Here is a 27,558-nt window from a genome sequence, read left to right on the forward strand (position 1 = left end):
TGAGCTGACTAACATCTTAGTCCCTCTGCACCCTTCATAAGAGTATTAAGACAGGAAAACTACATAAAAGATCATGCGTAATATGCGTAATACTCCCCTCCGATGGCGTGTGCTCGGGTGTAAGACTGATTATTTCAGTAACGATATGTGCCAGTGATTGAAAGACACTTAACTCATCTTTCAAATTTAATTTATAGTTGCGACAATTATTAAGATCCTAACACATAAAACAAATACCTTTATGAAGACTGTTATTGGTGTCGCTTCCACATCTGGGATCATCCTGATTCATTTCAAGAATAATCCATGAACATACTGTTTTTTTAAAAAGCTGAAAAGCTTTGACACACAGCAATGGTGATGATCTGACACATAATTAACAGAATGCAGAGCTCCAGCTGATTTGTCTGTTTGCAGAGGTGTGTGTGGTTATGTAGTAGCAGCCTGGTGTCGTTTGCACCTGGTTTAATGAAGGTAAACACAGCGTCCAGCTGCGCATACTGTCACTGTGCTCTGGTGCAGCACTTCTCCCGTCAGAGGCTGCAGATTCATCAACACATCAACATCCAGCCGCCTTCAGACGCTGCAGGATTTTATGATGTTAGCGAGCAGCTTTTTATACAGTCTGAAGCAGCTTTGGACAACACTTACTGTCAGAGTCGATCATAGTAATTTAAGGATTAATAAAGTTTGATGTTTCTGCTTTGACAACATTAAACATCATTTTTGTGCTGATTAAAGCACTTCAGTCAGGTGGAGAGGGTTTAATTATAATTTATTTACATTTTGAGTAATTTTGAGTTATTGCTGCTATTTGCAAGTGCCCACTTAACCTCCCAAAGGTATACTCAATTATTCTCCCTGCTGAACTTTAATATCCATAGTAATGGTTACATCAGAGGGGTGTTTCATGAATAGCAGATTACCAGTTAAACCAGGCTTACTTCAGTAAATCAGGCTTATCTACAGGGAGTTCTGTTTCATAAAGAAGATTAAATTAAGTCTGACCTAAGTTACCATGGTGATTTACCCCTCTTGACCAGGCTAGTTTTAAGGCTTAGCTTCACTTCAGGCCAAAAAAATGTTATAATAAATCTGACAGCTAACCTTCCCCAGGGGCTCCCCTTTACTGCTGCACTTTTAACACAAATGTAGTTGAGTACATCTCTGATATATCAAGAATTGAACTTTTTTTTTAAAAAAATTGTGGTTGTTTATCATACTAGTTCGGAACATACATTTAACATTAAAATCCTAAATTTTAGGTTACATGCACCAGTGTATGTGGAGCTGAGAATTAATTGCACAGTTCAAATTGTACGTGCAAATTGTAAATTTCACTTTGACTGCGCCTGTTGATGTGCTGCTCCATCTGCCCACAGTGGACTCTGCGTTTTAAAAGGGCGGTGCAATGCATATCCAAACACTGTGTATATTCCAGCAGTGCACCAAAAATGGTCGCGGCAGGCCGACACAAATGAATGAATGTGTGAGAGACCCTGAATGCTGTGCGTAAGTGTGTGGTGTGTGGAGCCCTGGTACATGTGCGTTCTGGTTCGAAGCTGTCTTCAGATCACTTCTACTGTAGATAAACACAGCAGCCTCCTCGTTGCCCTCAGCTTCCAGATGACAGTGTACAGAGTGTACAGAGCAACCTGCACCGTGGAAACAGTTGTAATTTGACTTCTAACAGCCGAGAGACTTGGGACTTGGAGACAGATCCTTCGCACAGCAGCGCTCAGCAGTTTGGCTTTGATTCAGGCAAATCTAATTGGTCACCATGGTTACAAGCCATCTGAGTACAGTATCACCGTCTCCCGATATAACACAAGCGAGGACAGAGAATGTACTGAACAGAGCGTTTCACAGCCCAGCAGCCGGCAGATCCTGCCTGCATCCGTCAGGTGTGAGGATGGAGAGTTCAGTGTCATGAGCTGTTTAATGAACAGGAGCGTTCTTCATTGACTGTTGGTCACACTGCACTTGTAAACACACGTGTGGAGTGAGTGTCAGTTGCATGACATTAAACATCCCGAGTAGTTCAGGAGCTAAACTCTCCATTAACATTGTTTGTCCTCAGTTCAACCCCGAAGCAAAACACTCGCAACCTGTTGTCAGACTTAATGAGACTACCTGACATCCCCAGAGGACGTCGAAGCAAAGCAGGCGGTGTTCCCCCAGCAGATTTCCTGATTACCATTTCTCCCCTTAGGCTCGCACAACAAGGAGCCGGCGGCCACCTACTGCGACACCAGGCAAGGGAGGCAGATCTACGCCTCCTCGGCAGCCGAGGAGAGGAGAGAGTCCGCTGAGGAGGGAGAGGACGAGGAGGACGAGGAGGAGGAAGAAGGCAGGGAGGAGGAGGAGGAGCAGAGGCCCTTGTGTTCTGGTGTGCTGGGTTACCCGGTGGTTAGGGACCACGCTGTGGGCCTCGGGCTGAGCAGCGCTGCAGACGCACAGGCTGGAGACAACATGCAGAATCAGACATATAAAGGTGATGGTAAAAACATTCATTCTTTTATTTAGTAACATGGGTTTTATTTGGGATCAAGTACATATAAACTGCATTCCAAACTTTTCTTCTCCCTTGTCATTTAGATAAATGTTTTTCCAAAACAGATTTTTCTATTTTTTTCTCCAAACATAAAAGAACTGATTCTTAACAATCAATCTCACAAAGAGGAGGCAATTTTAATTCCATCTGTATTAAAGAGATAGTTTGGGATTTTTAAAGCGATAAAGATTTTTTTGTATGACGTACTTATCCATAGACAGTGTGTTAACTACAGGAAATGTCAGTTAGCACAAGGTTGGAGAAAAGCAATGTGCAGGGTGTGTGCAGTCAAAACCTGGAAAAGTCATAGAATTTGTTCATAGTAATACCCAGGCCTGGAAAAGTTCTGGAAAACTACATAACCCTGAACGTTTAGGAAAAGTCATGGATTTTGATTTCAAAAACCTGTATGATAACACTTGATTTGTTCAAGAACTGTTGGAAATCTGAAAATCCAACAATATTTGTTTTTACACTTTGAGACGATGATAAACTGTGTGATTTTGGCGATTTCTAAAGAAAACATGCCTTCGAAATACAGATGTAATGGTTACCGGTTGTCATGGCAATTGCGGTGAAATTTCCCAGTATTTAGTCATATCATACAAATTATAATTAACCTGATAAACGTGTGTGTTCAACATGCTTTGAAATCACAGTAAAAACTGTAAACCTCTAAAGGGCTGTACGCCACACTGGTGGATAAATGTTTGTGCCAAAATAGTCCCATATTAAACTCTGCTGCGAGTCTCTGCTGCGTTTTTAGGAGCGCACAACTCTGCTGCTCTGTGCAGCTGATGCTGCTGTCTCTGTCTCACACACACACCTGCGCGATGCGGGGAAGCCTGATCGTCACGAGCACAGTGTGTGTATCAGTGCTTTTTGAACATTTTCCAGCATATTTCAAAATTATCGCGATAATATTGATTATCATGCCGATTTTGGTCACTAATCGTGATATGAAAATGTAACACTGTTTCATCTCAAAAATTGCTAAAAATACATTTAAAAAGAAAGAGAAAATTTTAAAAAAAATAGCAAATTTTTGTCTTTAAGAAATCACCCAAAAAAGTTTGAAAAAATACAAATAAAAAATCTACAATGAAAAAGAACCAATGAGAAGTATCATTGGTCGTTTCAGAGGATGTGACGTCTTGAAAATTTGCCTCAGTCATGGAGAACTCATTAAAATGTGTTGGTAAAAATATGTATGAACCCTGAATGTACTGCTGTGGAGGGTTTAGCAACAAAACATTATATCCACCTAAGAAAATCAATAGTTTTTTCACTGCTTTGCCTTAATGTCAGTGATTTCCAACTGAAAAATGAAGCCATCATGTTGCTCTCTTCAAAGCCAGACTACAGCGAGAAAAACTGTGAATTAACATCACTGATTACAGGAGCTGCTGGTCCACCACCGCCTCGGAGGTGTGTTTTTTTTGTGCGAATATGCAACTGTACCATTTAAAAAATGTAGTACAGATTCACCAAAGTCACACAACAACAAAAAATAACTAACTGATCGAAAGCAGCAGCTCCAGTGTTCAGCCAGCCAAAATTAATGTTTTTGTCTGTGGGGTTTGGTGGCTTTAACGAGAGCATAAATGGAGAACTGAAGCCGTTATTTTCTTGTTTGACAGCAAGGCAAAGCAGTGAAAAACTCAGTATAGTGTGTACTTAAAATGATAGAGATTTTTTTTATTTTAAGTGGCTAAAATATGTTTTGTTTCTTCCCCCATCCCACGTCACTTTTCACGGCTCAGCTTCCATGTCAGACTCCTGCGCTCTCCAAACTGCTGGCGTGCTGACTGACATGTACTTTATATAATAGACTGACTCTGAATAAGAGCCTCATACAGTCCCGCTGAAAAAAATTGAAATCTCCTTGTAAGCAAATTGCCATCTATTTTAAACAGACATGAAAATTCCTCTGAATCCAAAAGCTCGTCCTCAAAAGTTTTCCTCTTGGAATGGTAATTGGCTCTGAAGTTAATTTATAAAAACCCCCAAAAATCCCTAAGCCCCAGAGGAGGAATGTCACACCTATTAAAAATCCAAACAGGGATTATGTGTCATTACGGCGAAACCTAAAACCCACTCAGTAATAGAACATAAGAGGATTATATCCAGCAGCACGCCCGGGGTCACCCCTTGTGATCGTAGGTCACGACCAAAAAAAGGATTTACAGGAAACATTAGGTAAAATCGTGTTGTTGACATTATTGTATCTGCTGGTTGTGTCATGTTAAAATCTTTTTTTTAGAGACATAAATGTGTTTTTAATTGTTTATTTGACATACACTGTGACGCTGCACAGTCATCCAAACACAACAAGTAAAGAGATCTAAAATCCCCCTGCAGGTCTCAGTGTAGTGGAGACAGGGGGAGCAGCAGGCTTGACTGAGCGCATCCACACAAAGCTGCATCTGGGATGGAGATCCCAGGCAAGCTCTGGGAGAAATCCTCGCTTTCACAGTCTGCCTGCTGCTCCATGTCGAGCAAACACACCAGTAAGTGTCTGCAGCCTGACCTCATGTGACCTCCTGTCGGAAGATGCAGCCGCTCTGCTGGCTTAAACCTCCATAAAATCATCCTGCGTGAACAAAGCTCCTGCACGCAGGAACATAACATTTTTCCTGTATTTTAACTGTCAAGTTAAACTCAGCGTGATTTGGCGCTCAGATGAGGAAACTGGTTTGATATTAATATCCCATAATTCAGCTGTTGCAGCCATAAGAGGATTTCTGCCAAAGCGGAGAGCAGAGAGATATTGATTCCTCAGCCCGGCGAGAACAACATACAGGAAATGCCAATTTAATCTCCAGCCATCACTTGCGGAAACCCAAAAGGAGGGGAGCAGAAATCCCGCTGAGGGTGTGATTGTGGACGGGGTCAGATGAGTGTTTTCCTCTGTAGGATAGTTGTTCGGATTCAGGAGGCTCTAAGCTGATCAGAGCTTAGCAAAGCTAAATGATGAGAGGGCACAACACAGGAAGATGCTTCCCCCGAGGTACTGTTTTAATAACGCACATCACTTACCCTGTGTGTGTGTGTGTGTGTGTGTGTGTGTGTGTGTTTGTCTGCTCACGTCTCCCCCCTCCAGAGCTCCATGCAGACGAGTGGGTGCGTCAGCGTCCCGACGAGGCTGCGGAGGAGGCAGCCCAGTGTCAAGAGACGCCAGCCGGGGAGGACGACAGCGACACAGACCTCACCTACGGAGAGGTGGAGCAACGGCTGGACCTGCTGCAGCAGCACCTCAACAGGTGAGGAGAGGAAACACTGCTCACAACACACACACGTTTGCCTCATTAACATCCAGAGACACAGCTGATCTCTGAGGGGAAACAGAGGTTTATATGTTTTTCTGTGAGGATGGAGGAGCTGATGATCTGTGACCTCATTTATGTAATGCAGCTTAAATCCCATCAAATGATTGTTTCAAATAATGGTATGAAAATCATGAGGGCCCTCATTTATGAAGTACAACAGAAAACTGGGCACAGGTGGAGTGTCTGCCTCCTCCATCACCTTATATTACAGCAGCCCGCGCACGGTCACACGCTACACGTAAGGGATCGATTATAAGCTTTTATATGAATTTTTAAAAATGTATAGTATGTAACTATGGAAGACTGAGACTTACAAAATAAAAATGAATAAATAAATAAGTAAATAAATGTGTCAATGAATGAATGAATATGCCGAGATGACAATATTTATTTATTTACCCATTCAGGTTTCCATTTATTTAATCAATTTAATCATTTTCCCCATTGTTTTTCCATTTATCAATTTATTAATTTCCCATTTTATTTGCCATTTTAATTATCAATTTAATCATTTTCCCCATTTTATTTTCCATTTTATTTATCAATTTATTCATTTTCCCACTTTATTTTCCATTTTATTTATCAATTTATTCATTGTTCCATTTTATTTTCCATTTTATTTATCAATTTATTCAGTTTCCCATTTAATTTTTCATTTTATTTATGTATTTATTTGTTTTTGCATGTAATTTTCCATTTAATTTTGCAGTTCGTTCATTTTCCCCTTTTCCAATGATATATTTATTTGTTTATTTATTTATTATTTTCCACATTTTTTATAATCCCCCTATTTATTCATTTTCCAATTATTTTCTATTTTACATATTTATTTCTTAATTTTTACATGTATTTATTTTTGTAGTTATTTATACATTTATTTATATATTATTTTCCGTTTTTGCCTCCCCCTTTTTGCCTATTGGTTGATCGACATCAAAGAGCATGGATCAACTTAACATGTCTTGAAAGACAGTGTTGGTCAGAGCGTGCACACAAAAAACGACGGGTTGGGTGGGCTGCTGCTGAATGAATAATACATAAATAAATGTATAAATAACTACAAAAAAACATTTAAAAATGAATAAATAAATATGTAAAATAGGAAATTAAATAAATAGGGGAATTTATATGCAAAGTGGGAAATAGGACATAAATAAATAGGCAAATAAATCTGAAAATGAATGACTTGACAAATAAAATGGGCAATTAAATAAATATTGTAATTTTGGGTATTTTCATTTAATTATTGAAACATTGATTTTTGATTTTGTCAGATTCAGTCCTCCATATATAACATGTCGGCTGATATGATATGTCGGCTATAGGTCAGTACATATTTGTAGCTAAAGTTCAGTTTTCCGCTGTAACGCTGTTGACAGCAGCAGAGTTTTCTTTCCACACTGCATTTTATTTATTTATCGATATTTCTTTGATGCCACTTTTCAGGCTGTCAGACGGAGCCAGTTTTAATAGACTGGACAACCCAGTGTTTATAATTTTAGCTCATTTCTGAGTTTGATGCAGGAAATGACATCACTAACAAGTTAACCGTGTTCCTGTACAAGTTGCCAATACTAGTTGTAGCCCGGTTAGCCATTGTTAGCAGTAGCAGATGATAACCCTGTGTTACGCTGTGTTTTGCACATAGCACCATGTTCATAGACAAATTGGACAGAACTGTGTGTACGACTGTTGTAATGAGACACAAATAAGACAGAAGTGCCAGTGAAGCGTTCATTTCTAAAGCTTTCACTGCTGTTGATGGGCGGAGCAGCCATCTTGGATTTTTCCATTTTGGTTGGTGAGGCTCCTTTTGACTTCGGGGGATATTTCAGTTAAAGTTTCCGACTTGGAGCTTGGAAATTCTGACATCCCAGTGCAAATGAAATGCACCACAACACACCCAAATATCAGGCTAAACTTGGATTTTGGGTAATGTAGGAGCCAGGTTTTAACATAGAGACTGACAGTCGGCAGGATTCCATTGAATCTTAAATCGCGCAAATCAAAATTGTGAATATAAAATCAGTCGAATGGAAACACATCAATTTTAAAAAAAAAAAAAAAAAAAGGTTTTTACGCTCAGCTACATGAATTATTATTGCATCACATAACTCTTAAAAAGTTGAGCGAATCTCGCGGAAGTTTTGAATCCACAATTCCTGGAAATCGTGGACTATCAGTTCCCAGAAATCCCTCATACGTGACCGCTCCCATGTATAAGAGGCTCGCCTTTCCATCATGGCTCGCAAAACACGCCTACGTCGCATTCGATTGGAAATAATGATGGTTAGTGCGGTGGCTGCAATAGAAATGAAGCTGCTAATGTTTTGAACATCCATCACCATGGTTACTGGATTGTTGCATAACATCACTCAGTCATCTCACAATTTTGTTTTTTCAACAGTACAAAAACATGACCAAAGTTTTGCACAAATCCGGAATGCAAACCTGCCTAATGTTACGGGACTGCATTGTTAAATCTGCAGAACACTCATTTTGTAATTTCAGTTATCAAATAGATCAGGATGAAATTAATATACGTAATTAAACTTTGAAGTCTGAAGCGCAGACAGTGTTCTTACAAAGATGAGGCTCTTGACCTTTAGATAACTAAAGACACCTTTATGTTCAGTTTCCTATTATAAGCTTTTTTATTTTTTCCTGAGCTTCACTTCAATGAAGTCGTCTTTGACAGCTGGCACTGCAGACCCCCGTGATTCTGCTTTTAATTGGCTGAGAGCGTGCACGGAGACATTTTAGGCCAGTCGCCCGCTGCAGCTGTATTAATGCAGAGAGCGGACTGTGCGAGCAGCTCGTGTGATTCTCGGCTGGTGCACTGATACAGATGAGGGGGAGGCAGACAGTCAGCGGCTGTCTATTTATAGCAGGAAGCCACGAGATGCAGACACATTGCAAAGGCTGCCGACGTCATCCTGTGAGGTCGGGACGCTGGACGTCACGCTGAAGTTTTTGGTGCAATTATGGAGGAAGAGGAGGGAACGGTCTGCTCCTTCATGGCTTCATACACTCAGGTCTAATGATGAAGTATCGGGCACCCTGATCCCAGTGGAAACGTGGGCCACTGAGTGTCCCCATCAGTCATCCGTTTAGCTGTTTTGGCTGAGTGTTAGTCTGAGGCGGCAGAAACACTCACTGCACCACCAACTCTCATTCTGCACAAACAGGCCACAGCCAAAGTGTTTATTTGCACTTATTGTCCTCTAAAGAGCAAACAGGCACCTGGCAGAGCGACAACAGGCATTCCCTCTACGCCAGGAAGGCTCTGCTCGCTCTTTGTGTCTGCTACCTTTTTTTGCTGATGGACTGAAAAAAAGGAGTGTGTGGAGAAAAGAGGTGAATCACCATCTCAGACTCTGCACGCCGTGATGTAACTTGCTGCATTAGGTGATGACACAGAGTGCAGGTGTTTGATTTTACCTACCTGGACCTCAGAGACTCTCCAGCAGATATGAAGGTCTCATCTTTAGCTCGGGCTGCACATTTATGGCCAAAATAATGTTTATTTACATCAATATTAAGATCACAATAACTTATAATGATTAGTCATTGATTTTAAGGACAAAATGTTTTATTCACTTTCATATTTAAAAAGAACGCTGCTTTAATTTCAGTTTTGTGCTGCATTCCAGATCTTTAGGGCTGTACCTGATTAAGTGTTAGGTCAGTTAAATCATATGTGGCTGTTTAATATGAATATTTGACAATTGGGTGTGTTTTCAATGCAAAGTTAGAAGTTTAAATGGACTCGGTGGAACTTTAAGTGCGACAGCGACATACACATTAACAAGCTAACGGCACTTATGACAGGTCATAAATGCACAGTAACATTTTTTTTGACAGTAGATATCAAACAAAAGCCAGAGACTGTGCTGTAATAACTTCTTTCTGTGAGCTGCACATTTGCCACTTCTAAGCAGAAGGTATTTCATCTCTCCTCTGCACCACTGTCAACACGTCTGCCGCTCCAAATAGTAGCCAGAAAGTTAAGAACAGTCACTCCGTAGCAAAATCTGGGGACCAAAATGTCCCCAGAAGCACAAAAAAACATGTCAGCTAAACTTGCAGCAATCTCAGGCGAGTAAGGGGTCTCCGACTGATGATTCAAATCTGTGACTTTCAGTTGGCAGCCCTGCAAATTTTTGCATCAAAATAAAACTTCAAATAAGGTTCTTCTTGACGTGAATTCAGTGCATTGTTAATGGATAAGTATCTGCCGCTATAGCGACCATTGTCAATTGAAAAAAAAAAATCCCATTAAGAGTCAAAAAGTAGTCTCATAAATGTGACTCTTTCGAAGAAAATTATTTTTATTAAGTACAGAGATGCGTTTTATGGTGGTTTATTAAAATACTGGCAACAGAAAATATCAGAGCCAAACTCCCAGTCTTTGTCTAAATAATGTCAGACCACACCCCCTTTTGTGTCAGTTAATGTGCAACCTAAACAAATAATAACAAACAGAGGCTAAATACACAATGTGGCTCCTACAGCCGCATAAATCTTCCAGTGTCGTGGCGCTGTGACGCACCGCAGCCGTTATGAATGTCTGAGTCGATGCAGAACAAGGCCGAGGAATAACAGTAACGGGATGGTAATGTTTGTGCCGTCATTCTCGTTGGCCTTCATATATTCATCGTACTGCAGAGAGTGTTTTGTTGTCAGGTGGTTTAACATGTTGTGGTGTCTCATGCACTCTTTACATTTGAGTTGTTCTCTCCTATGTCACAACAGATTATGAAGGTTATTAAAGGTTGATTTTTGTTTAGCCCGTCTGCAGTGGCAACATTCAGGTAAGTCTGTCAGAGGCTGCAGCTGCACGGTGCACGCGCAGCAGACAGTTACTTAAGAGTGAAGGCTGTTAGTCTGCAAAGCTCTTGATTTGATATGCAGCAGAGTTTTACAGTGGAGCGCCCATTTTAAAAGTCAGTTATGCGGTTAATTGTCTTCATTTAAAAGTGGGAAGCAAAAATCATTATTATGATTAATATTGAAGTAATTGTGCAGCCATTTTTTTAGGGATAGGAACTGATAAGATTTTATTTATACCAGTGCCATTATCTATTCTGCTTATCGGTCAGATTCTTGAATTCCTGAGCAGTTGTGTGTGTGTGTGTGTGTGTGTGTGTGTGTGTGTGTGTGTGTGTGTGTGTAAAATAAGTGGACCTCCACAGGTATTCAGCAGCAGCACAGCTTTTTTATTCTCCCCGGGTGTTAACACAGTGTAGAAATGATTGGAAAAAGGCTTTCATGTGGCTTTGGGTGTGCAAAGGCTCCACTGTTGAACTGTTTTCTCAGTCAAAGAAAGAATCTGCTCCGCCTTCCTGCACGGCTCTAATGTTAGTAAACCAGCAGAAATGTACCCTCAGTCACAGGCGTGCTGTTCAGCTGAGAAGCAGTGGCACTTGTGCACAGAGCATCAAGCACACAGCGTTACTAGAATTTAAGCTCATGTTTTGTAGAGAGATATTTTAGCAAATTTCTGCTGTTGTCATCATCTGACTTTGTGAAAGAAGCCAAACTTTGGACCTTCTTGTTGTAAGTGTGTTGTGTAAGGAATTGATGATGGAATACTGAATTCCATCATAAGATAACTTTATTATCCACTCTTATTGAATTTATTTACTTGAGTCTCGTGCTGCAGCGATTATCACAATCATCGGGATGAAGTCCCACTGAAAATCAAAACCCATGGGTGGAGTTTAGATCATTTAGTTAAGTACTGTTTGAAAATACAATTTTTAGGTAGTTGAATTTTATTCTTTTGCTATTTTATACTTCTGCTGCACTATGTTCCAGTAGAGGAAAAGCATTTCCTCTACTATAAACCATGGAGTTGTAAGGCTGAGCCTCCCCCTAGTGTTTGGTATGAGCATTGACCACACACCATCCCATAATGATAGCGCTGTGTTACACAACTGTATATAAGGGGGAAACGTGGCGTACAATTCTTTAACAGATTAAATACACTTTCCCTCCTGGGTTTGTGTTTTTTACTTTGAACAAAGCAGAGGAAAAGTTACAATCCGTCATGTCAATTTTCGGGCAGACAGCCGAGCGGCAGAGACGATGAGATGAAATTATTGATCCTCGTGGGGAAATGAGGTCACTGCAGAAACTAAAGAATAGAGCACAAACACACTTAACAGCACAAAGCGCTGCTGACCAGCGTCAGTGAGCACAGTGGACTGATGGGACACTGAGAGCGGCGCACTGAGAGCTCTGAGGGTTTCTAGTTATCGTTGGTAATGATCACACTGTTACACCTTTAATTATGATGATCATCACGGAGAATCTCTCCTCTCAAGTCCTAATTGCAGTAGGAAAACTTTTAACATGAAAAAAAACCTGGTTTTATTCCTTTAAGGGTCATTGTAACTAACAACAATAAATCTGTAACACACTGACTGTTATTGTATCGTCAAAATCTCATTATGTTGTGACTAAAATATGACTTTATTCTCGTTAAATTACGACTTTTTCTCAAAGCTGGGACTTCATTCTTGTATTCTTGTAATATAACAGCTTTATTCAAATCAAGTGTACTTTTTCTCGTGAAACTATGACTTCATTCTTGTAGCATAATGACTTTTTTCTCATAATATTACAACTTTATTCTCAAAATCTGACTTTTTTTCTCTCTTTAACATAGCCCTAATCCTCTGATGCAGGAGAGGGACCTCAGTATGCAGAAATATTCAAACATAATATGCAAAAATAACACATAGGTGCTGCAGAAAGCCCATTTTCAAATATCCTGAGGTGAGAGGTCGATGTAGCCCTGTGAAAATGAGCATGCCCGTTATTCTGTCGCCGACATGTCGTCTAAATGTGGAGTGTTAAACCCGAGCCTGCTGCAGGATGTTAGTCAGTAATGTCATCCTAACTGAGTGAAAAAGGTCAGACTTGTTATTCACGTGTTCCTGTGTGATGAGGGCACGCTGCTCATTTCCCTCCCTGACTGATGTGCAGGGAGCTGGTGTGCAGCAGCTCATCACCTGTTTGTCTTTCGGCAGTTAAATCAGTATTGATGAGGAGCGTTCAGCATCCGAGCAATCAACTCTGCACTCACTACATTGATCATTTATTACTCATGTTAGTTTTCACCACAGGAACCCCTCAGCTGTTTGACATCTTCCTTTCCTCTGTAAATCCATGTCGTCCTCTCTGTCCACGTGTCAGACTGGAGTCCCAGATGACCTCGGACATTCAGGCCATCCTGCAGCTCCTCCAGAGGCAGACAGCGTCGGGCCCCCCCGCCTACAGCACCGTCACCTCCAGCCCCGAGTACCAGAGGCCGGCCATCTGGGTGCAGCCGGTGTCCACCATCCAGACCGAGCTCAGCCTGGCTCCTGCTCCGCCTCAGCCACAGGTACAACTGACACTTTAACCGCTTCAACGCCAACCAGTCCAATCAAGAAAACGATCCACAGATTGAAAAGATTCACTCACAATCATTACTCGCAGCCCCTTGATGGTTATTCCTGAATTTAATAATGATTCAATTTTTAAAAACTCTGACCAATTAATTCTCAGATGTGTGGACTCAAGGCACAAATACGATGACTTAATAATAATAATGAAAATAATAATAATAAAAAATAAACTTGCAACTTTGGCCTCATGACCTCACCTTCCTTCAAGTCCAAAGATTAAATCATGTCATGTCCCTTAATGTTCTGAATAAATAAGATGAGACAAGTATAATACAATAAGACAGAACAGAAATAAAAATTATTTAAATTTATTGTCAGTGCAGTTATGTAAGGCGCATTCTGGTTTGTTTAGGACCTGAAACTCAAAGTTTATGCTTTGGCTGCTGACTTGGGACTTGAGTGCAAAGACTTGACACTTTAACATTCCCAGTCAAAACAAATAAAAAATCTCTCACAATTCGGCTTATTGAAGCATTATAATAAAATACGTTCACTAAAAATGAAAAACAGAGTGATGTAGCAGCTTTAGTTGAACATGAAATCCATGAGTTTTTTTCTAGCGTCCGCTGGCGAAACTGGCCACTTGACCCTCCCCGTTTTTTGGGGGGCATTTTATGCCGATATTGAGTTGAATTCGCTTCGTTGCTGTAGTTTTGAATCACCTCTGTACAGATCACTCTGATCCCGGCTACTCCACTTCATGCTTTGATCTACCGTCTTTTGTACTACAACTACGAATCCCAGCAGCCCCAAAATTACACACAGGGAGCGTGAGAGCGCCCCCTTGTGCCAGCTGCCGAAAACACACTTTGATGTATATATACGTCAATGGCACTCACTGAGTTAATTTGTGCTGTAAAGTTCTGCGTGTTATCACGGGGTCTGATTCGCTCTTGTAGTCAACTCCAAGTGTCCTTTAGAGAACGTGCTTTAAACAGCTGTGAGTGGTGTTTTTCCTATGATCCATCTGTTTTTAGTTTCTGCGTTGTCTTCTTCAGAGCCCCGGCCCAGAACAGGCCCACAACAAGTCCAAAGAAACCTCCCCTGTCCTCCTTCGCACAGAGACTCTTCCAGACGGGAACTTTGCTGGACTGCTCGAGAGCGACACGGACACAGAACAGAGACACACGCAGAACAGCGTGGACTCTGTGGAACAGCCCCCGAGGTTCCCATCGGGTCGACAGGCCTCTCTACCTGACGTCCCCAGCAGCTCAGGAACGCCGGGACTCCACAGGCCAGTTTCTGACCCGGGGCTTCCAGGAAAGTAGGCCTCCCGGAGCTCTTCGACGTCCACCGAAGGGCTCCTCTCAAGCTTGACTCAGGGTCTAAGAAAGAGACTGTATATGCAAAGGAAAAACTGTAGACTTTCTTCCATTCCTTTTGGGAAAACCTCCCCACCCTTCCAGCTCTCGGATTTAGATGTATAAAGTCCATTTATACAGAGGTATTTATACACTATATTATTACCACATGTAAAGTCGTCATCTACCCTGTACATACTTCAAAGAGAACACTGCCAGCAACACGAGGCACCTGACGGGCTTTTTCTAAACCAGATATGCATGTTGTCCTTTCACATGGGTTCTTTTCCTTTGTGTCGCATGTTCTTCACACACACTGCAACTCTCTGGGCGATCAGGTGTGATCTCGGCATGCTTACAGACGACTGTAGCTCTCAAGTCTCATTTTCTATGACTCTTCCCTCTTCACAGGGACAAAGCTACTTGAAACTCTTTCCGAGGCATTTCTGTATCACACTCCACTGCTTTCAAGTTCATCTGTTATCAGCAAACGGTCGACATTTTGAAACTCACCAGGAGATCCGTCTGTATATTTAGCGTGCCTACTGTACATACCATCGCCTCAGCAGATAAAAATCACTTCTTCTTCAGCTCAAAATGCAGAACACTGTAATAATAATAATAATAATAATAATAACAATGTGTGTGGAGGCTGTGTGGTCCTCACAAAGCACAATAAGACTTTTGTCAGTCTTTGAGAGCAATAAAGATGAACCAGTCCAGGAAGTGCACCCAATCTAGAGTAGAATTTGCTCTGGAGATAATTTTATACGACCTGAACAAAGAAAAGAGCATCTTTCAACAGCTTTTATGTTGCTTTGTTACGATCTGTATGTGAATTTAATAGCTCAACCTCGACACGCAGAACATTTCAGAAGTTCAAGACAACAAAATGATGGCTTCAGTATGTCAAATAGGAAACATAGTTAGCATATAACCAGCTGCGTCCTGTCGACATCACGGAGGCGAAGCTGTGGCCTTTTTGCAGTTGGAGTCAGAACTTGAAAGAGACATTTCTGTCCAGGTAGTTTGGGGATTTAAATAATTCCTGTAACTGTTGTTTGTTTCTTCCTGCAGTTCCTAAATCATGGCAGTTATATTTTGGTGAATCTTGGACATCTAACCATCCGGATCAATAGAAGGTGACAGTTTTTTTACAGACACCTGTTTCCAGTACAGTACTTGTACAGTAGTTCTTAACAATTGATAGCTATACATTTAGAACAGTTCAGTACTCATTTTCCGCAGTATCAGTACACCAGTACTAGCTGCGCTTTCTCCCTCCCCCTTATTCTTGATAACTAGCGGTTGGAATCACTATAATACAATGTTATAACAATACTTAACATTACAATATTGCTTCATAATATGCTCACAATATGCTCATTTTGCAATAACATAGTGCGATAAATTGCACTTTTATTACCTTTTTTCAACCGCATATTATATCCCATTATAAAAAAAAATCATCAACATCTGATTTATCTAAAATTTTAAAGATAAAGTTTCTCAATGTAGTCATTGTTATTGCAGTAAAATGTATCTTGTAAACTGAAAAAGCAGCCGATGCCATTACTCCAGTGGGCTACTTAAAGTTTAATTTGTATTTACATTTATAATTTATATCATTGGAAAAAAATCAATGTTGTGTGACATGAATTGATAGATTATCGTCGCACAAAATGTTGCGTTAATAATTTTAATTCAAATTTTGCATTTCATGCTTGCAGTGAAAATGTTCCCCCTCTGCCATTAAAAATGGTATCAAAGTAAAAAGTTCCTTTATAGCCATAAGACTAGTTTGCATTGGTGATTTCTGTAACTTGAATTTGCTATAAAATTTACATGCCTCTGATATTTCCAATATACAGTACTTGCAAGTACTTGTACTTGCAAGTATGTTGTTTATCCATTACATTTTCAAAATCCCACAGAAAATGTAGAAAATAACCAGTTTTCCCCATTATTTGACAAAGAAGTACATTTCTCATTATTCCGTGTTAAAAAAAGAAAAGAATGACAGAAATACTTAAAATAATATTAATAACTCACGATTTGGATGAAATTAGGCGTTAGTAGTGTGCCTGGACATGCACATGCGTGTGAACTCATATGTCCAGGCACACTTCTTGTAGATGGAAGTATTTTATGTTTTAGCATAAATACAAGTGTTTGGTAAAGTACTGAACATTCAGCTGGATTATACTGCATCTGTCGAGTGAATTATATAACAAATAATACAAATTATTATTATCTTAATTAGTATATCAGCAGTGACCTGGAAATTAGACTTAAAACATTTTTTAATATTACTGAGACACAATTTAAACATATATTTTGTGTACTTTAATTGTTACATTAATTGAGTAGTAAAAAAAAATATAATAAAGTAGTCATTTGATTCGTAGACTAATAAAAACAGTAATTGTTAGATTAATTGAGGAAAAACTCAAACAGCAGATGCAGCCCCGTCAAGAATATTTGCCTTTTTTGGGTTCTTCAATCACAGTAGCGGCATGTGAATTCAAGGAAACACGTGTTGCGTACTTGACAGACAAATGATCATTTTAAAAGCTACTTTTTCTTTAAAATCCTCAATCTGCCTCGACATAATGCCTCTTCGAAATGCGTGCGTAGCTTTGACTGCGACCGTAACGCTGCCACATCCTTACATTCTGAAACAGATAATCCCACGCGATAGATTTCGCTCGCATGCTTTAGGTCTTCCAACGTCTCCTTAAAAAATACAATTTCATTAAAAAAAAAAAAAATTAAAAAGAGTCTTTAGAAAAGCAAATAAGAAAAAAAATAACGTTTTCATGTTTTGGGCCGAGGACACAGGCCAGCCTCCGATAGCCTTAGCTTTATAAGCCTGTTCTAGCCTTTTACAGACAACATCAAAAATCTGCTTCTCCACCATCAGATGTAAATGTACCGAATCATTTTAGGGTGAACTGCATGACAAAAAAGAATTAGTCATCTTAGTTATTAATTACACAAATTCCAACACAAGCTCATGTATTGCATGGAGACTGCACTCGACTAAATTATTAAGGTCTCAATCGACTGTGTGTGACACGTATTGCTTTGTAAGGTACAGCACATAAACTCACCCAGAGAGATTTAGGAAAAACCTTAGACCTATTTTTCTAATACAAAGTATTTAATTTGCCATTATTTTTCTATGTACGTTATGTTTTTAAACCCCGGATGTTTGAACACTGCAGATGGGACGAGGGGGAGATGATGAATGCAATGCACAGCCTCTCAATGTAGCAACGGAGACTTGAGGGACGGGCTTTCAGCTGGGTGCTGCGTTTACTGTATGCTGTTGAAATAGTTCAATATTGCACATTGACTTTCATATCATTTCTGCAGAGTTGACTTTACCCTTATTGAACACTTTGCTGTCATCTAAAGCCTGGGCGTCATTTAGTCCCCTGAGTCCTTCAGTGGAAAGATACTAGGTAAGAAAAAAACAACACGTTTCCAGCAGAGCACTGGGTGTTTTCTTTTTATTCTTCTCGGGCACAGATGTAGAACAAAAGTTGCTAAAGCCTAACTCGACCTGTCCAACGCCTGAACAGTCTACTGAACTTTCATGGGATTTGCAAACTTTTGCACAGATTAGAAAACTTGCTGTACTGGATATAAATGTCACTTTTTAAATCTAGTGCTGTTCACAATTGTTTTTATGCATTTTTTAAATGTTTGCCACTGTATTTTATACAATGCAACACTTAACAGCTAATTTGAATGTTTCTGTTCTTAACTATATTTAAAGAAATGAAATATATTGTGTAAATAGACGTGGGTGGGGGGGGTGGGGGGTGCGCGCAATTGTATAAATTAATAAACAGAATGCATACTGATTAGAAAGTGTTTAATGTGAGTAACAAAATGTGATGTTTACGACAACATGGCAGCATGAGATCATGTGGTACGCGTGTGACCCACCATGAGAGATTTAAAAAGCAGTTAGCGCCATTAATGTCTGCAAATCTTTAAAACAACGACATTCAGGAGCTCCTTTCCCTCCAAGCAAAGGAAAACCACAAAGATGGGACTTAATAGTGGCTCTATAGCTCAATCTGTGTGTGGAAATGGAATTATATTTTTATTATTATTTTAAACTCTGGCAGCGTCCTCCTCAGTTGTTACTTGAGCTAACTCTGTGCTGCTAAGTGAGCGAGCAGGAAACGCTCTACTAAAGAAAGCCAGTTATTTGAGGAACAAGGTCATGATTTCGGGAAAGAGACATTGCTGTTGAGTTGTTTATTTTTGACTCTTTGAGCTCCTCAAGCTGAGCAGCATCTACTTCCATTATACTGCAGTGAAGGCAGACATCTCCGACACAAATCACAAATCACACCAAAACAACCGTAATTCAGAAACAGCACTACAGCTGAGAGGACACATTCTGAGGCGAACTGCCCCTTTAAACACCAAGCTAATATGCATCTATAAGAATGACAAAGAATGAGAAAATGCACTTAAACTGTATGAAATTCAGTGTAAATCAGCGTCATGTTACATGGAAATGCTGCTAACATTTAATCATGACTCATGATGCTGCCATCACTAAGTTATGTGCACAAAAGGGTTAAATATATAAGTCCGTACATTCAGAGGTTAGAATGGCACAAACAGTGTCTCACAGGACAGAGTGTCCTCAAAGTATCTGTTCACTTTGCACTGGCTTTCCAAAATGAGAGACCCGCTGAACTCCACCTGCAGCACAATGAAACACGTCACAAGTCGAGCAAATGAGTAAGTGAATGAAAATCATTGAGGATAAAGGCAGCAGCAGTGGCTTTCCTCTGGTGGCATTGGCAGGCACGTTATCATCGTTTTTTGATTTTTCTTTACAGAGTACTTACACCACGAGGCCAGATATTTATGGCAATCAGTTACATCATGTAAAATGTACTCAGTTTTAATATTATTAGATATCTAGAAATGAATACACGTCTGCAACTTAAATACTCTAAATGGAAATATCAACTAAAAAATAGAACCGGAAAAATTGGTTGCATGTTTACACGTCTTTGGAGCCACTTTTGTGGCTTTTGTAATTGATTTTTTAGTTTATGCTTTTGAGTTTTAACACATGCAGTACCAGAATCCCACACCGGGTGGAGCTTTATTTACGGGGAAAGTTTATTTTTGCCAGGGTCAAGTCAAAAATGAAAAGTCTGTGTAGAGAGACGTTTTGAGCGTGTTGGAGTATGACAGGCTGTGTCTGAGTGGTATTGACTGTGTCAGTGTACAGTTTTTTGTGCATTAGAGAGTTTTTTTCTATCAATATCCGATGAGGTGACAGAGGGGAAAAACAAGCACATTAAATAAGTTTTAACTAAAGTTTAAGTGAACTGGGAAATATTTTAATACTTCTACCGTTTGGCCTCAGGTGCCTTGACATTTGGTTTATTAACAGTCACCACACACATATGAATTTACAAAAATAATAATAATAATCATTTTAAAATAATAATAACTTGTTTGTCAGCCTTTTGTGATTAAAATGTCTCTGTAAACAAAATAGGCGCATGAAAAATATAAAAATAAGAACATTAAATAACCCTCTAATAATGAAATAAATTCCAGTAAATGTTCCACTGCCAGAGGATGCCAGACTGTGCCTCTATCTGTTTTACAGTTTGTAGTTGTGACGTTTAAGTCGTGCGACCACGATGTAGTTCGTTTATGGTTTATAGCCTAACAATAGCTTTTTGCTTCTGGCGATTTTATTTACGCTTCAAAACACACAAAAGTGGTGTTCATCTCTGCAGATTATCATGCTGAACAAAACGTCTAAGTCTCATAAATTTACGTTCGTCACAGAGCTTATTTTTGGCGATAATCGAAAATCCCATAAGGTTTTTGACGAAGGAACCAGTGCGATTGTAACTTCCTGTTTGGCCTACAAAAATACGTCATCCCTTCACCACTCCTGCGGTTTTTTGTGAATGAATGCCATCTGCTGGACAGTCTGTGAAATTACACCCAATCACGGTGACATTAAACCCACATTGTGGAATTAAGTTCTTCCTTCTGTAGTTAAAACTACTGTAGTCTAAGGAAATCAGAATGGTGTAATGAAAAATAAATATAAATATAATAATAATAATAATAATAATAATAATAATAATAATAATAATAATAATAATAATATGTTTATTATAATAATAATAATAATAATAATAATAATAATAATGTGTTTATTATTATAATAATAGTGATAATAATAATGATGATGATGATGATAATAATAATAATAACCTTCTGCGGTTTTGAATTAATGCCATCTGCTGGACAGTCTGTGAAATTACACCCAATCACGGTGACATTAAACCTACATTGTGGAATTAAGTTCTTCCTTCTGTAGTTAAAACTACTGTAGTCTAAGGAAATCAGAATGGTGTAATGGAAAATAAATATAATAATAATAATAATAATAATAATAATATAATAACAATACGTTTATTATTATAATAATAATGATAATAATAATAATGATGATGATAATAATAATAATAATAATAATAATAATAATAATAATAATAATAACCTTCTGCGGTTTTGAATTAATGCCATCTGCTGGACAGTCTGTGAAATTACACCCAATCACGGTGACATTAAACCTACATTGTGGAATTAAGTTCTTCCCTCTGTAGTTGAAACTTTTGTAGTCAAAGGAAAAATCATCAGACCAGAAAGTGTAATAAAAAAATAAAATGATAATTATAATAAGTTTATTAAAATAATAATATTAGATTGAGGTATCAGGATGCTGGCACGCGTGCGCTCTCATGGACACCTTCTGTGGTTTCTTTTGAATTAATGCCATCTGCTGGACAATCTGTAAAATTACAGCCACACAGGTTGACATTAAAACTACATTGTGAAATCAATTGGAAAGTAATAATAATGATAACAATTATTATTATTAGTAGTAGTAGTAGTAGTAGTAGTACCAGTAGCAGTATTAGTAGTAGTATGAAAAATATGACTAAGTAGTCTATAAATTATAATTTTTTTATAAAAATGTTTTGTTCTTCCAATTCAATTTTATTTAGAAAAAAATAATTATAACAGCTTTACCTTAAGTTTTGTTTTGTAAAATACTGCTACTACAAATAATAAGAATTATTACTATTATTAGTAGTATGAAAACGATCATCGTTATATTAATAAACATAATATAATTATTAATTTATTTTTATTTTTTCTTTTATTACACCTTTCTGATTTTCTTAGACAACAATAGTTTCAACTACAGAAGAAAGAGCTTAATTGCACAATGTAGGTTTAATGTCACCGTGTTTGGGTGTAATTCCACAGACTGTCCGGCAGATGGCATTCATTCAAAACAAACCGGAGGAAGTGTCCACGTGAGCGCGCGCGTGCCAACCTCCTGACACCTCAATCTTTATTAAAAACCAAAAGTTTTTAATAAGTAGTCTATAAATTTATTTATTTTTTGTTCTGTCCATTCAATCATTTTATATAGAAAATGAAATAATAACAGCTTTTACCTTAAGTTTTGCTCAACTTTTCCCATGTACGACTGATATTCCACTGATAAAAAAAAAAAAACTTGAAAAAGCACGCATGCATTCTGTAACAAAACAACTATATTCTTTTTTTTATTTATTTATTTTTTTTTAAAAATAGGCAACATTTAAATTGCAAAAAAATATAAAACAGAGATATTAGTGTAATTAAGTAGGATAATAATCTGAAGGAAGTGATGATTAGTAACTACCAAAATAAAGTAGCTATTAATTAAATATAGTTCAATAGGCCTATTAAATAATGATTAACCCAGTCTGCCTAAAAAATACGGTTTTATGTTATAATTAATGTATTGTAACAACTACCAACAGGTTGCTGTCCGTCCCCTGTGACTCTGATGTTTTCTGGAAGTGTACATCCAGGCCATCTTGTCACAGCCGCAGTTATCGGGACCTTCATTCCGAGTCTATCCAACCGGAAGCGCGGATTGATTTCTCCATGGCAAGGGCGGCTAAAAAAAATCAAAGGAGCGCTTATTAAATGATAATCCATCAAGCCCCGGACGGGATTTCTCAAAAGGAGACAAGCGTTTTAAATCTTGAATTGCCAGGCTATCCGCTTAAACAAAAGGATTATTCTTCGGGATATGGGCTCTACCTTCAGGGTCCCCACCTGCGGGGCACCGTAATGGTGGTGAGTATCTTTGGAGAAGGGTCTCTCAGCCATGTCAATGTGACAGCTGCCTTTGACTGAAAAATATTCGGGTTAATTATTAGCTAAATTTAAGTAACACGTTTACTGTTGTATTTGTGTTTATTAGTTACAAAATAAACAACGTGTGAGCGGTTTAAAACCGTTTTTGACATTTTTATCTTTGATATTAATCCGCTAATTGCGCGCGTGATAGGTCCACACAACCACGGTGCAACAGATATTTTTTTCAGGCTGTTTCCCTCCAAAATTATCGTTTTAATAACGCATAATATTTGTCTTCCCTTCAATTGCCTTTTTATATGGACCGTCTGAGTATTACTGACACGTTCACCTTTATTTTCAAATGACCAAAATGAACGAAAATAACCTCCACGTCGTGACAAACAACATGGGATTCAAATATAAGCGACCCCCGACGTGATGGGAGGAGAAAAGGGTCAAATTTGTGTGAAAATGTTTGCTGTTCAGGCACATTTACAGATGTTTTATATAGAAAAAGTCGAGTGAGGTGACAGAAAAGGTCTGTTTCTATTTTTGGTAAGCCAGTTGCTTTCTCGAAAGGGGGATTGATTACAAGCAATAGACACATCTGGCAAGGACACGCCCAGACTCATTCAGACACACCGAGTGTCTCATGGTGGGACTTCTTGTACGTCAGTGAGGCCAAATACACGTATAGTTTTACATATTTCACATTTAATACGACCCTGATATGAGGGCACTCCAGTTGCTTGTTCAGTGTTTAATTGTGTAAAAGTATGTGGAAAATGGAAGTGAGGAGACAAGCGTAACACAATGGGGAAATTAGGGACTGTTCGTTATTTATGAGAGAGGAGGGGGTGGTGCTAAAAAAGGGGGAGGCAGAAACATGAAACATGCCAGCATGTTTTCTTTAAACATCTCAAATTACACCAATTACTATAGCCAGAAACTGTAAAAACGAATTATTGTTGGATTTTCAATTTCTAAAAGTCGTTGAACACATTATGAGGAACAAACGCTTCTGTCAGAAAAACACAAAACCAAATCTACTCTAAAAATATATTAAATTAAAACTAAAATATTTCTTCTACTCTAAAAGTATTTGAGCAAAATTACTTTATTCTACCTGTCTTATTTCAAGTTTTGCCAAAATAAACCATATGCACTAACTAAGGGACTGTTCATTACTTGTTAGAATAAGGGGTGGCTCGTGTGACAACTCTTTTTTTAAAAATGTTTATATCATGACCTTCTAGGAAACTATAAATATTTTCCTTCATCCTCCCACCACCTTAAATAACCATATTTCACAGCTTCTAGTCATGACAAATGGTGTGATTTGGGAATTTTTAAAAGAAAACATGCCTTTAAACACCATTTGTGGGATCTGTCCACCCAGCAAAACATAATGTCAAAATGACAACTTTGCCGACACGTAAACTACATCTAGATTTGGTTGAAAAGTGTTGATTTACTTGTAACCTTTTACTCATAACTTTCAAATTTTAGTTTCTTATCTTTCCATGTAACAAAAAGAAAACAAGCCAGTTTGCACAGGTTTGAAAGAGTTAAAATGCACCCATTAATATGCGATTTTCTCTCCCCTAAACCAAATAAAAAACTCCCTCCAGTAGCCTACTTAATAAAATATTTAAAGTGCCTCCCCAGTTTTGCACCACCTCCTCCCCTTTCAGAGCCTAAATAACGAACAGTCCCTAAAAGTATATTGAGTATGGAAGTGAGGAGAAAACAAGTCGGAAATTAGTAAATGAAAACACTTCTGGTTTTGTTTGGAGCCATTTGAACCAGAGTTAAGGACCCCCTGTGGGCCCCGGACCTCAGTTTGGGCACCACAGGTTTCAGGGGATGTTGATGGGTGGCAGCTGCCGCCGCCGAAGCGTTTGAAAGCGTCAACCTCGGTCGGTCTCTCGCCGGTGTGTCCGCGGCTCTCCGGTTTTTTTCCCCGGGTGTCGTCGTGTTGCTGGCGGCGTATCTGGAAGGAGCCGCGGAGGACATGACGGCCGCTGTTTATCCGACAGGTTTGAGGCAAAATACAAAAAAAAAAGTGTCGTTTTTTTCCGGAGCCCCTGAGAAAACGCGGAGACATCATCAACATGGCGACAGCTGCCGCGGCCCCCTCGGCTCGTGCTGAAAGCGAGACAATTAAGGTGACACCGTCGTCTCTTTATTTCTGATTTTTAATTAGCCAAAGAAGCTAATAGCTGCATACTTTCATGCTAGCCTCTATGTGTAAGTGAGAAAATCAATACAGCAAATATAAAGTAGCATTTAGCTTATCACAGGTGACATAGGAGAGGAAAACGCCCTCAAAGTGCTTTCAGGTCACCATGAACTCGATAAGGAGAAACTAATGTATATGTGTGTTAGAGATATACTGTAATTGTAGTCAAATGTCAAATATATAAGCATGGTTTCCTTTTGGTTTCTAAGGCAACCGTTTATTTCTCAGTGCTCCTCTCCTGTAACAGCAGCGCCCTTTGACTCCATGTCAACTAAAATTGTGGTTATTCTCATGAAATGTGGGCAACTTTAGCAGAAACAGAGCAAATGTGTAGCTCGGGGACACTCCAGAGAGAGGTTTGTTGTTGTCTGGTGCTTTGTTTCCACGCGGTGTTTGCTCCGGGAGGCAGCTGCTCTCCTGCTTTAGCACCATGGACAGAGAAACATCTGTCTGTGGAGACAAAGCTGTGAGCAGGCAGGGCTGCTGTGGAGAGGTGCACACCGGTTGCTACTTTAACCCCTTCAAAACATGGGAAGATTTGCTTGAGTTCTCTTAAAAACATGGACAGAAGGCAGTGAGCAACTTAACAATAAATGACCCCAAAAATCAGCAAGAAATGTGTGAAAAGTTGTAAGAAAATGACCGGAAAAAAAGCAGAAAATTACATGAAAAGGTGCTGAAATAACGTAAAAATAACACATTTTTTCTGTAATCTAATTTTAAATATATAATTAAAATGTTTGCAATATAGTTTTCCTATCATTTTTACATAGTCATTTCATAATTTTCTTTTTTTTAAGTGAAGTTTAATGTCATTTTCTCATCACCTTTTAATTAATTTATTGTATTTTATTTTTTGCAATTTTTGCTACATTTCATACCGAGTTGCTGACAGCCTTTTTTGCCATGTTTTTGAAAGAAATCCCATTCCAAAGGTTTAAATACTTGCGAAAGGCATCTCAACCCTGTGCGAGACAACTGATGTCCATCCAAATGTGAATGTTTTTTTAATTTACTTTTCAACATTTTTTCAATGATGATAGTAGCATGAAGCAGTTGTTTTTTACCCAGACATCACTGTGTTTCTTGCAAGGATAGTTCCACGAACAGCAATTGTTTTTTTAGCAAACATCGCTGTGTTTTTTGTAAGGAAAGTACCATAAAAAGTTTTTTTTTCTTGTTTTTCATCACTGCATTTCCAGCTGAGATAGTGCCACAAAAAGTGGTTGTCTCTTTCTGAGACATTTCTGCCTACTGCCGGGATGGTGTCAGAAAAAGCGTTTGTTTTTCACATAGACATCACTGCAAAAGCAGTTGTCTCCTACCAAGACACTGCTGCACCTCCTGCTGAGGTTGAGACATGTAAAGCAGTTGTTTTTCACCAGGTTAAAGTTGCATTTCCTCCTGGAATTGAAACACAAAAGCTGTTGTCTCTTGCTGCGTTTCCTGCCACAAAGAGCAGTTGCTTTTTAACAGCGATAACGCTCTTTTTCTTTTTTAGTGTCCCCAAAGTGGGTATTTTAAGCCAAAACAAGATCTTTTAACCATACCCAAGTCACATGTTAACCACAGCGTTGTTAAAACATGTAGAAACCGCAAGTTTTAAGGTATTCGATACACAATAACATACAAACGTAACATATCCACGGTGTGTAGAAATGTACAATGCTAACATTTACTCTGTGGATGCAATATGTGAACCAGGTTTCATAGATACTGTGATTCCTCTCAGTGGCAGGATACATGAGTGCAGAAATGTCAGCCGTCCCTATATGTTTTCAGTCTGTCATGTTATATTTGGCTCCAGGGATAACCGCGCTGATAGCTGAGCTCAGAGGTGGGTGTGGATGTTGGGCCTACAGACTCCCAACCCCCCTCCCACCACCACCACCATCACCCGGCAGCTCATGCCAGACAGCCTGTCAGGCCACACATCATGACTCTGGGTCCCGGGGCAGTCTTTGGGACACAGGCAGATGTGTTTCATGAGAGTCCCCTATGGGAGAAGCCACAATTAATTCACAGTTTAGGCCTGATGAATTCTTAGAAACAAGACATTAGCTGGTTACTGTGGCTTTTTATGAGCCTCCAGTCCAGCAGTAATGGATGTTATGAGTGGTTCACCAGAGTTTATTAGTCATGTTACTTATCTGTTGTGCTCTCAGCAAGAAACAGTTCAAATTTAATGTTTTATCATGTGGGTTTTGGTATATAAATAATATGGTTGTAATGTTTAACCTTTCCTTGTGCTGCTTGCCTTTTACAAGTATTTTGAACTTTTGGATGCTGAGCAAAATGTTGTGATTTTTTCAAATACATAGGAAAAAAGGCAATGGGCAATTTGGTAGTAAATGTTTCAAAAAATGCAAAAAAAAAAAAAAGAATAGATTAATTTTTAAAAAGCTTGGGAGAAAAGCTGTAGGAAAAAGGGAAAACTATATAACTATATTATAATATACAA

At 38.9% G+C, this 27,558-nt stretch overlaps 2 protein-coding genes across 7 annotated transcripts in view; both read left to right on the forward strand.

Annotated features, from left to right (window-relative positions):
• The window catches only part of kcnh7a (potassium channel, voltage gated eag related subfamily H, member 7a), a 98,708-nt gene extending 80,251 nt beyond the window's left edge, over positions 1-18,457 (forward strand). For all 4 annotated transcript variants that reach the window (XM_088074434.1, XM_042512823.2, XM_088074435.1 and 1 more), the window contains 4 exons: positions 2,213-2,494; positions 5,658-5,817; positions 13,087-13,276; positions 14,339-18,457. In XM_088074434.1, coding sequence (XP_087930560.1) covers positions 2,213-2,494; positions 5,658-5,817; positions 13,087-13,276; positions 14,339-14,608 — 902 coding nt within the window. In that variant the 3' untranslated portion in view covers positions 14,609-18,457. The remainder of the gene's footprint in view (positions 1-2,212; positions 2,495-5,657; positions 5,818-13,086; positions 13,277-14,338) is intronic.
• A 4,157-nt stretch (positions 18,458-22,614) lies between these two features.
• The window catches only part of LOC121962886 (sodium channel protein type 2 subunit alpha), a 43,975-nt gene continuing 39,031 nt past the window's right edge, over positions 22,615-27,558 (forward strand). For all 3 annotated transcript variants that reach the window (XM_088074890.1, XM_088074889.1, XM_088074892.1), the window contains exon 1: positions 22,615-22,852. The gene's annotated coding sequence lies outside the window, so the exon portion shown is untranslated. The remainder of the gene's footprint in view (positions 22,853-27,558) is intronic.

The sequence above is a fragment of the Plectropomus leopardus genome, chromosome 24, assembly GCF_026936395.1.
Source record: "Plectropomus leopardus strain MGB_pleo_1.0 chromosome 24, ASM2693639v1, whole genome shotgun sequence".
Classification (NCBI taxonomy): domain Eukaryota; kingdom Metazoa; phylum Chordata; class Actinopteri; order Perciformes; family Serranidae; genus Plectropomus; species Plectropomus leopardus.